The sequence below is a fragment of the Phaenicophaeus curvirostris genome, chromosome 28 (assembly GCF_032191515.1).
Source record: "Phaenicophaeus curvirostris isolate KB17595 chromosome 28, BPBGC_Pcur_1.0, whole genome shotgun sequence".
Taxonomy (NCBI): Eukaryota; Metazoa; Chordata; class Aves; order Cuculiformes; family Cuculidae; genus Phaenicophaeus; species Phaenicophaeus curvirostris.
The window spans coordinates 4,112,232-4,127,086 of NC_091419.1; the positions used below are offsets into that span (position 1 = coordinate 4,112,232).

The window sequence follows — 14,855 nt, forward strand, 5'->3', positions numbered from 1 at the left end:
AGTGGCCCAGGTGGCCAAGAAGGCCAATGGCATCTTGGCTTGGATCAGACACGGCGTGGCCAGCAGGTCCAGGGAGGTTCTTCTCCCTCTGGACTCGGCACTGGGGAGACCGCTCCTCGAATCCTGGGGGCAGTTCTGGGCCCCTCACCACAAGAAGGATGTTGAGGCTCTGGAGCGAGTCCAGAGAAGAGCAACGAAGCTGGTGAGGGGGCTGGAGAAGAAGAGGAACAGCTGAGAGAGCTGGGGGTGTTTAGCCTGGAGAAGAGGAGGCTGAGGGGAGACCTTAATGCTCTCTCCAACTCCCTGAGAGGAGGTTGTGGAGAGGAGGGAGCTGGGCTCTTCTCCCAAGGGACAGGGGACAGGACGAGAGGGAATGGCCTCAAACTCCATCAGGGGAGGGTCAGGCTGGACATTAAGAAAAAATTTTTCACAAAAAGGGTGATTGGTCTCTGTCCGAGGCTGCCCAGGGAGGGGGTTGAGTCCCCTTCCCTGGAGGGGTTTAAGGGACGGGTGGACGAGGCGCTGAGGGACATGGGTTAGTGATTGATGGGAATGGTTGGACTCGATGATCCGGTGGGTCTTTTCTAACCTGGTGATTCTATGATTCTATGATCCTTGTGAGTCCCCTCTACGATTCTAGGTCAGGCCACCCCAGGGTGCCCACAAGATAGCGAGGTGGGTTAACGCTGGCGCAAGTCTGGAAGCAGCTTCAGGCTGGGGTGAGAAGAGGACGTGGGGCTGCTTAGGGTGAGGCCACAAAGTTGGTGAAGGCTTTAGAGGGGAAGGTGCATGAGGAGCAGCTGAAGTCACTGGGTCTGTTGAGCCTGGAGTTGCCCACGATGACCTTTGTGGGTCCCTTCCAACTCAGGTCACTCTATGATTCTATTATTCTACTGCAGCCCCAGCTGGAGCCTCTGCAGGGAGCAAGCGGCTCTGGAGCAGCACCGGGGGCCACCGGGGAGCGAGGCCAAGCCCCTGGCTTCCTTTAGACTTGCAGGTTTTGAAAGAACATCCTCCTGCGAGCAGGGTTGCAGCGAGTTGTGTGAGGTTATTCCCAGCAGGTCATGACCAGCACCAGGAGAGCCCGGGACGGGGAGCGGGAGCTGCTACCGAGCCGGGAGATGGAGCCGGAGCCCCCTGGACCCCCACCACTGCCAGGGAAAACTCAGAGGTAACAAAATGCTTGGCAAATGGGACCCAAAACTGAGTTCCCCAGCAGCTCCCCCAGCAAGGCTGCTTCAACCCAACACTTTGTACCACAGGGAGAGGCAAAGGCGATAATCTGAGCTTCCCCAGGGGTAACGGAGGCCGAGCAAGGGCAAAGGCTGATGTTGCCCAGCAAGTGAGGTCCCCAGAAACCGGAGTTTCTGACAAAAGCCGCTGCGGTTTCAGAATCGTTTGCGGCAGCAGGGTCTGAGCTGCAGTTTTACCCTGAGCCTGGCCAGGACAGAGAAGCGAAACCCCAGCTGGGGGAGCGGGTGGCTCCTTCCCACAGCTCTCCTCCTCACGAGCTCTCTGCTTTTCCCCGCTGTCCTGCTCCCCACACCTCGGCTGGAGATGTCGAAGGCTTTTCCTGCTCTCACCCAGAAGGTTCCCTCCACTGCATCCTCACAGCTGCCCAAGGGGAACCACCAGGAATCATAGAATCACAGAATCATAGAATCACCAGGTTGGAAGAGACCCACCGGATCATCGAGTCCAACCATTCCCATCAATCACTAACCCATGTCCCTCAGCACCTCGTCCACCCGGCCCTTAAACCCCTCCAGGGAAGGGGACTCAACCCCCTCCCTGGGCAGCCTCTGCCAGGGACCAATCACCCTTTCCGTGAAAATTTTTTTCCTAATGTCCAGCCTGAACCTCCCCTGGTGGAGCTTGAGGCCATTCCCTCTCGTCCTGTCCCCTGTCCCTCGGGAGAAGAGGTGGAAGACGTGGATCTTTTTGCACCAGCGCCTGTGAAGCCCCAGAGCAGCCCCCACCCTGGGAGCACCCCCAGTGCAGGAGCTGGAGGCACTGGGACCCCAATCTCTTTGTCTTTTACCCCAAAACCACACAGCCAGGCGTCCCCAGGCCACCGCTTCCCCTTTCTGCTTATCCTTCCCCCTGGAGCTGGGGAGAGCAAGCACTGACTCGTGGCTCGGTGCAGGGCTGGTGTGCATTCCCGCTGCAGCAGCCTGGACCTGGATGTCCCCGGACCACCCACCTCCATGCCGGACACGCCGGGGGGCTGCTCGCCTCGACCCCCCAGCTCAGCCCTCATCTACAGCAACGTAGGTGAGTGATGCCCTGACTCACTGACCTCCTCCTGGCCGAGGTGCCACCTTGGATGGTGGCATCAAACCCCACCACTGTCTCCATCCTCCTCCTACAGCATCCAGCTGGGGCTGGGCATCGCTTTGGGGCTGGAAACATGCAGTGGGGCCAATAACAACATGCTTGGACTCGCGTCGCACTCTTTCTCTCACTTTTCCCCCCTCCTTCCTCCTGGGGAAGTCTCAGCCTTGCCATGTCTGTTCCTATGGTTGGACTCGATGATCCGGTGGGTCTTTTCCAACCTGATGATTCTATGATTCTCCCTCCCCAGGAGAGCTGCGAGCCCACCTCGTCCCCACCAAGGCCAGCCGAGGGGAAGGAGCCAGGAGCTCCCTTTCTCAACCCAACCGGGATCCCCTGCCTCCCCCATTGCCAAAAAAACAGCTCCAGCGAGCAGAGTCCCTCCCGGAGCAGAGACCATCCCGACATTGCCAGGGTGACCCCACACCATGGGCTGGTGGCATCCTCTCCAGCACCCCAGCACGGAACGAGAAGGGGGCTCCCAGCTCCATCCCGCCATGGGAAAGACCCTCCCGGGGACCTAAGAAGCCCCTGACCAAGTCTCAAAGCCTTGGAGAACCTGCGGCTTGGAGCAGCCTGCAAAAAACCCAGTGGCCGAGCCCGGCGGAGCTGACGTTTGGGACGGTGGACGGGGAGCTGGGGAAGCTGCTGGAGAACCAAGCTGGGGTGTGTGGGGTGTTGTTGGGGTGCCAGGCAGCCACCCTGGCCCGGCTCGCAGGTCGCATCCAGGAGGAGCTCGTGGGGCTGGAGGAGCAGCAGCAGCTGCTGGAGGCAGAGCTGGCAGGGAAGAGATGGGCAGCGCTCAGCATCCTGGACCGAGAGCCGTGCTGCGAGAGCGGGGACGCGTGGTACTTCAGGGTGGGCTTCACTTTTAAGCAAAAGCAGCTGGTGTTTGCAGCCAAGGTAAGCGGGGAATGGAGGGAAATGACCTGGGTGGTGCAGGCTGGGAGACTGGATCCCAGGGCATGGGGGGCTCCGGCGCTGCAGGCAAACGCGAACGAGGAGCGTGGGGCTTTTCCACTGCCCCCAGCACGCAGGTGGTTCCGCTTTCTGCACCTACTTCTGCATTTGCTCAAGGCGATGGCGCTGCTGGGGTGAGGACAACGGCTTCAAAGGTCCACGAGGAGAACGGCACCACTGGGGGAGATGCCCTGGCAAGTGGTCTTGAGGGGCCAGCGGATGCAAAGAGCAGAGCTGGCTCCTCAAGCAGGATGAGACCCATCAAAGCAGCTCCGCAGCTCACTTGGGAGTTAAACCTCCCCTCTATTCCCTTTTCCAGCAGGCACCAGGGGGTTCAGAGGGTCTGGGGAGCCCAGCATCATGCTGGTGGTCTTGAGGGGGTGGCCCAACCCAGGAGAAGACACATATGCCTCCATCCTCTCACAACTGCCCATGCCCCATCTCTCTTTGCAGGTCCCCAAGCCAAGCTGCACCAGCCTGGGGGCGCAGAGCTCTCTTGGGGTTCACTGCAACATCCAGCGTGTGATCGGCCACTTCACTGACCACCTCCCTCAGGAGCTGGTGCTCCCAGGAAGCCCTGGAGAGCAGAGTGGATCCCCATCTGGAGAGGAACCAGCCTGTCCTGCTACCCACCCTGTCCTGCAGGTGTTCATTTCTCCTGAGGTTCCCTACCAAACCCTGGCAGGCTTCGTGAGAGGATCCCATGGTTTGCACAGGACCAGCCCTGGGCACTACGAACGCCTGGCTTGCCTCCTCCTCCTGCAGGTGTGCATGGGGCTGGAGCATCTCCGGGTGCAGAAGGTGAGGCAGGGGGACCTCTGCCCTGAGAACCTGCTGCTGGTGCAGAGCCCGTGTCCTTCCCAGAGCCAGCAAGGCAAGGTGGCGTCCCCGGGGCTGTCCCTTCCAAGGCTGCTCATCAGTAGCTTCTTCAAGATTAAAGAGAAGCGAAGACCTTGTTCAGCCAGCCAAGAGCAGGACTGGACTGAGGGGCTTGCTGCGCTGCCCTCCCAGGTGGCAGAAGAGCTGCATGTAGGCATGCTGATCTACCAGATCCTGCACGTGGACATCTCTCTGGAGAACATCTTGGGGTTCAGAAGCAATAGACTTCCAGAAATCCCCTCTCTGTCCATCTATTCCATGGGACTCAAGCGTCTGGCTGCACTGCTTCTCCACAGAGACCCCCACAAGAGGGTCTCCATTGAGCAGGCAAGGAGCATCCTGCAGGTCCTGCTCTGGGGGCCTCGCCAGGAGCTCTTTGCCAGGAGCAAGAAAACTCTCCCCCTGCTCCAGAGGTGGGTGGAGGTGAAGAGGGCTCTGCTGCTCCTGAAATTTGCGGAGAATTCAGCTGGAGTGATGGGGAACCCTGGCCTCGAGGAGTGGCTCTGCTGCCAGTACTTCAAGGAGGTCACCGAACAAACCCTCTACCGAGTCACTCAGGTTCTCTACACTCCTTAAAGGCAACCTGAAGTTCAGTCCACCCACAGATGCCCTCAAAGCCCACGAGGACTTGGCCAAATCCACCAGCTCAAAAGGAATCCAAGCTGGGAAGCTTCTGAGAAACCTGGCTGGGAAAACTTTCTTTGCAAACGCGATCTCACCTCCCCTACCACACATCAAGGAGGAAGCTGGGACCAGATTCCATCCATGGCTCCCACAATACCAGGTGTGTTTTTATACATACGATCGATTCTCGTTTGATGCTGTGAGGCCAGTTTCTCAGAGCATCTCAGGGAAGACGGCTGGATGGAAGCCACATCACCAAGCTCCAGTTTAGTGGCTGATTATCCCGGGTCGGGTTTACGAGGCTTAGTTTGCACAACTTATGCTTGGACTTGATGATCTGGTGGGTCTTTTCCAACCTGGTGATTCTGTGATTCTATGATTCTATGATTCAACCACCCTTGGACCCCTCCTGCGGCCGAGGCTTTCGCTGGTTTAAATAACAAAGCAAAAACCACTCACCTTAAAGCCCAGAAATCTAATACCTCGTGCAGCCTGCTCTTTCGGGAAACAATCTGTGGCACAGTCACAAAGATCAATGACATTTGAAAGGAGGAAATACAGCCGCCACACAGCTTCAATAAAACCCAGAGCTGAGTCTCTTAAATACTGGTCCTTTATGTGGTTCCTTGACAGCATCGCACACCCCGGCGATGCATTCAGAGAGAAAAACAAAGCCAAACTTCACTGCCTGGTAGTGATGAGGCAGAACAGCCTCGATGGCACCTGGTTAATCATTTGCTATGTCCCTGGAGGTGTTCAAGGCCAGGTGGGATGGGCCTTGGGCAGCCTGGGCTGGTGGGAGGTGTCCCTGCCCATGGCAGGAGGGTTGGAACTGGATGAGCTTTAAGGTCCCTTCCAACCCAAACTGTTCTATGATTCTATGACAAGCACCCACAGCTCAGGCTGCAGGGTTGCATCTGCTACCCCTGAGCTGCACCCTGGTCCCCAAACCCACGCAGATGCCAAGCGACCAGCACAGTGGAACACCATGCAAAGGCCAACTCAGGTCACTTTTATTAGAATTAATTAATTAATCATTAATCCGTTCACAACTATGACCTGACAGCAGCGCCGGTGGGCTGTGCACGCAGTGAGATGGATCATCCAGGCTTCCTGGGGTTGTTCAGCCTGGAGGAGAGAAGGCTCCAAGGAGACCTTAGGGCAGTTCCCAGTACAGAAAGGGGCTCCAGGAAAGCTGGGGAGGGGCTCTTGATCAGGGAGTGCAGGGATAGGACAAGGGGGAACATTTTTCAGCTGAAAGAGGGGAGATTGAGATGAGATCTTAGGAAAAAATGTTTTTCTGTGAGCGTGGGGAGGCCCTGGCCCAGGTTGCCCAGAGCAGGGGTGGCTGCCCCATCCCTGGAGGGGTTCAAGGCCAGGTTGGATGGGGCTTGGAGCTCCTGATCCAGTGGGAGGTGCCCCAGCCCATGGCAGGGGTGGGACTGGATGGGCCCAGCCCTGCAGTCCCCATCACCTGTCCTGTAGTATCTTGTGTGGCTACAAGATGGCAGTAAAGCCCATGGCACAGCAGCAGTTTGCCCAAAGCCAACTTGGGCAGCCGAATCTGGAGAAACAAAGACCAAATTTCCTCCTGCAGGACTACCCCAGGCCCAGACCAGCACCCTTGAGCACCCCGGCTTCTGGGGTCCACCTTAGGTGACCCCCTCCCTTGGCTTGGAGCAGCCAAGGTCAGTGGAACATCTACAGGGGGCTTCAAGGCAGGACCACGCACATAGAGTCATAGAATCACTAAGGCTGGAAACGACCTAGGCTCATCCAGTCCAACCGTCAGCCCAACACCACCATCCCTACTAAACCATGTCCTGAAGTGCCACATCTGCACATTTTTTTAACCCCTCCAGGGACGGAGAACCCACCACTGCCCTGGGCAGCCTCTAACGGGGCTTCACCACTCTTTGAGTAAAGAAATTTTTCCTAATATCCAATCTAAGCCTCCCCTGGGGCAACCTGAGGCCATTTACTCTCATCCCTTCACTGGACTGAAGCGCAGCCTGGAGCTCAGGTCCCAGCTGTCCTGCAGGCTCTACCCCGGCACCCACAGCGCAGAGCCCAGCAGTGCTATCCAGAGGCTGATATAATTAGCAGAAACCAATTAAGCAGACCACCAGCAACACCCACCTTCCACTGTGTTGCTGCTCACCAAATGAGCTCTCTGCGAACACGATGCCAATCCCCCAGGTTACTTCACGCTGCCGATCCCACTATGGGATCCGCTCTCTGCTGCATCTAAAAAGGAATCTCAGGGGTAACATTTTGGGGTATTCCATGCGATTTCGGCGTTGCTTACCCAGAGCATCTGCCTCGCAGAGCACACACTCATGAACATCAGGTGCTTCTACTTAACAACCTGAGAAAACAACCCACCCCAGGGATTCACTGCTCCAAGGCTTTATAGAGGAAAGATTCCTCAGCTCAAACAGTGCTTGAACCACCTTCCAATGGAGAAAAAAAAATGTGATGCTTGAAAGCCCAGCCCTTTAGAGACTTTGGCCCCTCTATTCCTCTCCAGAGAGACTTCATCTGGAGTTTTGTGTCCAGTTCTGGAATCCTCAATATAAGGAGGAGACGGAGCTGTTGGAACAGGTCCAGAGGAGGCTACAAGGATGATCTGAGGGCTGGAGAACCTCCCGTACGAGGACAGGCTGAGAGAGTTGGGGTTGTTCAGCCTGGAGAAGGCTCCAAGGAGACCTGAGAGCAGCTTCTAGTACCTGAAGTGGCTCCAGGAACGCTGGGGAGGGCCTATTCACAAAGGTTGGAGTAACAGGACCAGGGTCAGTGGAGATCAACTGGAGAGGGGCAGATTTAGACTGGACATAGGAGGAATTTCTTCACCATGAGTGGTGAGGCCCTGGCCCAGGTTTCCCAGGGAAGTGGTGGCTGCCCCATCCTTGGAGGTGTTCAAGGCCAGGTTGGATGCAGTGATCAGATTAAACACCCACCCCCCCAACACATCCTGATAGGAGTAGGGATGCGGTGATCCCAAATATCAGTGTTTCCACCAAACCACCCGCTGATTATTTCACTAAAAATACGTTTTTAAAGGATTGCAAGATGATTTCAAGTCCTGGTAGATCATAGCCATGAGTTCCAGTGAAGCAAAGAATGACCAACGCCTTTCAGTACCTGCAACTTTAATGGTTGGGGCAGTTCCAGAGCCAGCTCTTAAGAGTTCAAGTCTTAAACAGCTTAAAACCAGCAATAAAAAGTAAAATATAAATTTTTATTTAGAATTAAAGCAAATACTTCAGTATCACAAACACAATATTAAACTTCAAGAAATATACTGCTAATTTGGAGGGAGCATTTATTTGCACAACCACAACATGCGCACAAATCCAGAAAAAGATGTGGAGTCTGAAATTTTCAACATCTCACCACCAGAGCAGTTGGTCACAACGTTTCGTACAGAATTATAGCTACTGTAATAGATGTTGACAAAATTTCTACAGAATCATCCTTATAGACAACAAGAAAGCTCTAAGAGGCAAACATTGCAATCTAGTCTTCTTCTGAGGAGTCTCTCTCAAACGTGTAGGCCATGAAGCAAGCATCTGGTCTCTTGGGGACAAGGGGATGCCCTGGTCTCACAATCTCAAAGCCCAAAAAGCTGAAAGTACGGAGCAATGCAGCTAGAAAAAAAGAAAAAGAACAAGTTTCACCCATACATTACTGTACATGGAAACCAACTTCCACTCCTGCATTCGTATCTATCTCTAGAGGCAGTGCCATGAGTTGCCACTTACCTCTATCGTCTCTGTTCTTGTGGAAACAAATGAACACATGATCAACTCGAAGCTGTTCTTCAGCAAACTCCAGAAGAACTGCAAAACTACAAGACAAAGACAAGGTGTTCAATGCACACAAGCAAGCGCTGCCCTCAGAGAGAGTTAACAAGGCCCTGCGAGCCCATCTGCACATGAACTTGGGGATGGAGACACAACGCCCGTACGAAATCCCTGAGCCCCAAGTTTAACTCGAGGGCAGAAACTGAGGTCCTCAGTTACACAAACACTGCTCTTCGTCGCAGCCGAAGGGAGAACTGCAGTGACAGAACCTGAATCAGGCTGATGTTCTCAGCAGACAAAAGCAAGCAGCCAACATCCAGGAACACAGCTTGAAATCACACATCTTTTGGGTGGTTCTGCCTGACAAAGCCCTCCAACCAGAATCACTGAGTTGCAGCCTCTTGCAAGAGAGCATCAAGTAGTGGCCGCCCCATCCCTGGAGGGGTTCAAGGCCAGGTTGGATGGGGCTTGGAGCCTCCTGATCCAGTGGGAGGTGTCCAAGCCCATGGCAGGTGCTTGGAACTGGACGGGTTTTAAGGTCTTTCAACCCAAACCATTCTATGATTCTATGACCAAGCACCACAATTAGACTTCAACTTTCAGAACAATGGAAATCAAACACCGGCAGTGACGTGTTAACCCATCCTACTGATGGGCTTTCGAGATCAAGGCGGGTTAAACTGCAGCTGCAGGTTTGTTTTACCTACCTGTCTTTGCTCCCTTCAGGCAGAGCACCACTGGGAATTTCGATATAGAGGTTGTTGTTGTTCAGCACTGCTCTCCAACTAATGTGTTTGGCATCTGTAAGCCTTGACTGGACATTCAGAATTCTTGTCCTGTTATTAGATGTTAGTTCTTCTGTTACATTCAGCCGATTATCCTGTAGTGGTAACACACACAGTTATTTGTAGTTTGTTTTGGAGAAGGGGTAGCTTGTATTAATAGCCTTGAGGCAAGAAATGCATTCAAGCTCACCAGAGCAAGCTGCTTATTACTATTCATACTCACCGAATAAAATAAATTAGCTGAAAGATTGTGATCCCTCTGACTATTCCCTCGCCCACCTGGGATCTTCAGGGGTGGGTGAGGGACATCAGGAGCACCACCGAGGCCCCGGACCCAGGTTACTACAGCAATTGAAGGGAACCCTGGAACTGAAAAAGGATTGCAGTTAGAGGGGTAAACAGGCAGCGTTAGACAAAGCCCTGTGCATTCTGGGTTCTAAACAGCGATCAGATTCAAAAAAAAAAGAAAAACACCTAAACATAGGCCTAGGCAACTCCTCCCACTGCAACCAAGGGATGTAAGAAGACAAAGGAATCTCCAAGACCAGGGACACTGCCTCACGCCCAGACCCACGAGGGTCAGAAACCAACTGCTGCAAGGCTGTGAGAGAAAGGCTAACTTAGAAATGGAAATATTTTCCAGTCGAGATTCCTTTACCAAGGTAGCAGTGTGCTTGACCTGATCTCAAAAGACTCCTGCTATCACATATGCAGGACCCTGTTTTCCCCTCACTTTGTTCTCCTAAGATATCAAGAGTAGACTGGCCCAGTGAGCTAGAGATGATTTTTCCCTGCAATACACAGCCCTAATTCTAATTACCTTTGATTTTTGCATCAGCACTCTTGGCTCGAGGTCAGAAAATTACTTGCCACAGCCCCACAGCCAGCACTACCTCAAATGCAGAGATCAAAAGCGAGCCCACCAGTTTGAGCTTTGAGGCCGCATGAGAGTATTTCAAACCCTACAAGCCTATCTACTGAATCCTTCAGAGCAATTTTACCCCGCTCGTTTCAATTCAGTTCTTAAGAAATTAAATGTATTTCTTGTACGCACGCTGAGTTTCACCCCGTCCATACGAGGCCGCTTAAGCGAATAAGCCTTCGACTGTACCAAGAGCAGAAAAGCTGCGCTGCCTGGCCCCTCCCTCTGCACCATCCTTCACCCTGCAGGCTCACTCTTGAGTTGCGTCATCTCAGCAGATGCAGCAATCGAGGCCCTTCGGGAAATTTTCACAATCATCCTGTCTGCGAATGCCAGCAGCCATTTGCAAATCAGAATAAACATGTACAAAATAATCCACCATTTTGCACGGTTCCTACCAGCTGAATTTTTTTTTTTTAAAGGGCTCAAAACTTACGATGAATAATACCTATTAGAAAGGCGCTAACAGGTCAAATATTTTATGCTGAGAGGCATAAATAAATGAAGTTTTATTAAAAAAAACCCCACATTTGTGTTCTCTCGATTAAAGAAGTGTTCGATCCATTCTTTTACACTCTTTCAAAGAGAGATACTTTTCTTTAGCACTACCAATAGATACTTAATTTATCTCAGAATGACTGTAGAGTTACGCACTGCTAATTACCCTTATCAATAAGTCTAAAGATTATTCCAAGAGTCCAGGAAAAATCCTTTATCTTTCACCTGGTGCATAACGAAGGCTGCCTACGCTTCCCAACTGAAAATATGTTTTAGAGCTATGTTTATGTGTACTTTCACCTCTTGGAAAAAAATAACCTTTAGACGGCAGACAAGCATGAAAATGGCTTTTTAAACGAATTCTAAACCCCCTTTCGCAGGGATCTGACCATGGTTTCCCCTGCGCAAGGCAGAGCAGGGTCCTGCGCTCCCATCACTCCACACCCTGGCTGAAGTTTTTGCTTCCCAGCATCCATCGGGATGGTTTAATCTTTCCGTTTCAGTTTTAAACTAACGCTCTTACGTTCTAACTTTGGGCTCAACACCCTCGATTAGTCCTCGAGAACATCCCCCGTTACGTAAGAAGATAACGCCTTCCAATCCTGACAAATCGTTCCCTAATTGTGGGGTCTCTCCCACCACCTCCAGGCTCTGCTTCCCACCCAGCTCTGACCGCGTTACGGGGCTCAAAAAAACCCCTTTTCTTGGTCTTTTCCCCACCCTTTCTGTGCAAGGGGGAGGGGGACCAGGCCGCAGGGCGGGCTGCCCCTCCCCCTGCCACGGCGCTGCCCTCCCCCCTTCACGGGGAGGCGATCGGTGCCGGGAGGACGAGGAGGAGAAAAAGGAAGATCAGGACGGGCCCTGAAGGGGAGGGAGGAGGCGACGAGCACCCGGCAGTGCGAAGGATGAGGGAGGCCCCGGCCCCTCACCTGCTCTGTCCGGTACTGAGGCTCAACACAGCGGGCATGATGGTGCTTTTATTCCCCTCTTTCTCTCTAGCGAAGCAGTGACTGTTGAGTATCCGCTGCAGGGAGGATTTCACCATCCGGCCGCTCTGGTCCGAACCCCGAAACCCTCCGCTGCCTCCCCGCCGACCGCTCTCCAGGCGCTGCTACACAAAATGGCTGCGGTGCCTCAGCGGGGTCTTATATAGCCTTTCAGGGCACGCCCTCCAACGAGGCCACGCCCCAACGAGAAAAGCTCAACTTCTATTGGACATCCCGCTTGTCACTCAGAAATTCTCTCTTTCTATTGGCTGGAGGCGCGGGGGGCGGAGCGATAAGCTCTTATCCCATTGGCTGTGAGCTCGAGGAGACTCGCCATTGGTTAGAAGGGCAACAGGACGGGAGGGGGGAGGAGATCGGGCTCTGATTGGCTGCGCCGGCTGCGGGTGGGCGGGGCTTGGAGGGGTTCGACCAGCAGGGCTTCTGCGCGGCGCCGCGGCGCTCACTGCCCGGAGAGACACCGGTTCGAGACCCGCGTCCGCCACCCTGGCTGAGGTGGGGAGGAGCGGCGCGCATGCGCAGGAGAGCGAGGGATGGGATGGGATGGGATGGGATGGGATGGGATGGGATGGGATGGGATGGGATGGGATGGGATGGGATGGGATGGGATGGGATGGGATGGGATGGGATGGGATGGGATGGATGCTCTGCAAGGGATAATATGGGATGGGATGAGATGGGATGCAAAGGATGCTCTGCGAGGTATGGGATGGGGTGGGATGGATGCAGTGTGAGAGATGCTGTGCAAGGGATGGGATGGAATGGATGCTGTGGGAAGAATGCTCTGCGAGGGACGGGATGGGATGAGATGGGATGGGATGCTGTGAGAGGGGTGGGGTGGGATGCTGCGTGAAGAATGCTCTGCAAGGGATGGGATGCCGTGCAAGGGAGAGGAGGAGAAGGACCTGGGGGTGTTGGTTGACAGCGACTGAACATGAGCCAGCAGTGGCCCAGGTGGCCAAGAAGGCCAATGGCATCTTGGCTTGGATCAGACACGGCGTGGCCAGCAGGGCCAGGGAGGTTCTTCTCCCTCTGGACTCAGCACTGGGGAGACCGCTCCTCGAATCCTGGGGTCAGTTCTGGGCCCCTCACCACAAGAAGGATGTTGAGGCTCTGGAGCGAGTCCAGAGAAGAGCAACGAGGCTGGTGAGGGGGCTGGAGAAGAAGAGGAGCGGCTGAGAGAGCTGGGGGTGTTTAGCCTGGAGAAGAGGAGGCTGAGGGGAGACCTCATTGCTCTCTCCAACTCCCTGAAAGGAGGTTGTGGAGAGGAGGGAGCTGGGCTCTTCTCCCAAGTGACAGGGGACAGGACGAGAGGGGATGGCCTCAAGCTCCAGCAGGGGAGGGTCAGGCTGGACATAAGGAAAAAATATTTCCCAGAAAGGGTGATTGGGCAGTGTCTGAGGCTGCCCAGGGAGGGGGTTGAGTCCCCTTCCCTGGAGGGGTTTAAGGGATGTGTGGATGAGGCGCTGAGGGACATGGTTTGGCGATTGGACTTGATGAGCCAGTGGGTCCTTTCCAACCTAGTGATTCTAGATGATTCTATGATTCTAAATCTGCCTCTCTCCAGTTTATACCCCTTGCCCCTCGTCCTGTTCCCTCAATGATGCCCTCAAAAGAGGTCTCAAATGAGGAGCTTGGCCTCGGAGCAGCCAGAGACCTGGTAAGTCCCAGGTACAGGAGAAAATTCCTTTTCCAGCTGCAGGAATTCACCCTTAGCTCCCAGAACACAACGTGACTGAGACATTAGTGCTTGCTTTCACCCCCTCTCTAGATTTTGCTGTTGATTTATGGAGGGGAAGCTGCCATTTGCTGCGTCGCCCAGAGACTTGGAACAATAGGAGAGCTGCAATTCAGGAATATCCAGACCAAGTGAAGCACATCCAAGAAGATTTAGCAATTCGTGGTTTGTGTGTTGTTTTAGCAAGGTTTTTCCGATGGGGAGGTGATTGTGTGAGTCGGTAGGAGGACTGCCTGAGCGTTTGGTGATAGGTTTCATTATTTCTAATAATGGCATTTATTATTTATGCAGTAATCCGGCTGTAATTCCTTTGTGTCAGAGGCAATCATCTTTGCAGCTGCCTTCCCCTTTGCTGTGGCTCTGGGAACAGCTCTGCCCTTTGGATACCTGTCATCTCCAAGGGCCATCATCCCATTTTACAGTCGAGCGACCTGGATATAACGCCGCGCTGCTCTGTAGTCTGTAAAAAGCCCAGTCAACCTGCTGTGGGCTGGTGCATTAAATACCGCGTGGGATTAGTTCCAGCTGCAGTTTTGCTGAGATAGCCCGACTTCCAGTTTAGCAGTGACAGCGATTCATAAATCCTCGCTGAGAAGCCTCTGACTCACCGTTTCAGGGTTACCAGCTGAGGCCGTTGGAGGTGTTGCCATCTCCAGTTGTGTTTTTAGCACCGTTGTGCCACGATTACCCAGAGCAGAACTGGGTTCGGTGTCTCGGTTGCCCTAGCTGCATTCCTAGAGGTCCAAACCCATCTCAATTCCTGGTGTTACCTAATACTGAACCCTAACAGCTGACGTGTGGGCATCTATTCCCACTTAGCCACAGCAGCTTTCCACAGGGAAGCAAGATGGACAATTGCAAATGGTCTCATCCATCGAAGTCCTGAGACTCTGCTTCATCCCAACTTGACAAATACACCATCAAAGACCCCTTCAACCCACCAGCTCCCAACTACCACAACCTTCCCATCTCCAAAAAATACATGTTTCAAAGGAACAGTGCAGTCCCCAAGGCAGGAGATGCAGCAGGAGCTTGTATCATAGAATAACCAGGTTGGAAGAGACCCACCAGATCATCGAGTCCAACCATTCCTATCAAACCATGTCCCTCAGCACCTCGTCCACCCGTGCCTTGAACCCCTCCAGGGAAGGAGGGAGCATGCAGTGAGCCCCCCTTGTTCTGTGTTCTTTCCTAAGTAGCAGTTAGTCTGTATGAAACGACCTGGGAAAATACCTGGTACACGCTGAGTTACTCAATAACCAGAGCTGTTAACGAGGCGAGTACAGAAAAGCAACCCAAGTGAAC

At 53.7% G+C, this 14,855-nt stretch overlaps 2 protein-coding genes across 2 annotated transcripts; one reads left to right on the plus strand and one right to left on the minus strand.

Annotated features, from left to right (window-relative positions):
- The first annotated feature begins 864 nt into the window (after window positions 1–864).
- PEAK3 (PEAK family member 3) lies at window positions 865–5,573 on the plus strand. Its single transcript, XM_069877839.1, has 4 exons — window positions 865–1,171; window positions 2,147–2,274; window positions 2,585–3,237; window positions 3,748–5,573. Exons 1-4 carry the CDS (start codon window positions 1,065–1,067, stop codon window positions 4,747–4,749), a joined length of 1,890 nt encoding a protein of 629 aa, XP_069733940.1. The 5' UTR covers window positions 865–1,064; the 3' UTR covers window positions 4,750–5,573.
- Window positions 5,574–8,017: 2,444 nt separating this feature from the next.
- On the minus strand, window positions 8,018–11,925 carry OAZ1 (ornithine decarboxylase antizyme 1). The gene is given in 6 exon segments (XM_069877871.1): window positions 8,018–8,447; window positions 8,562–8,647; window positions 9,311–9,483; window positions 9,612–9,698; window positions 9,700–9,757; window positions 11,738–11,925. Coding segments are annotated over 6 exon segments (651 nt in total). The 5' UTR covers window positions 11,854–11,925; the 3' UTR covers window positions 8,018–8,316.
- Between the last annotated feature and the right edge of the window lie 2,930 nt (window positions 11,926–14,855).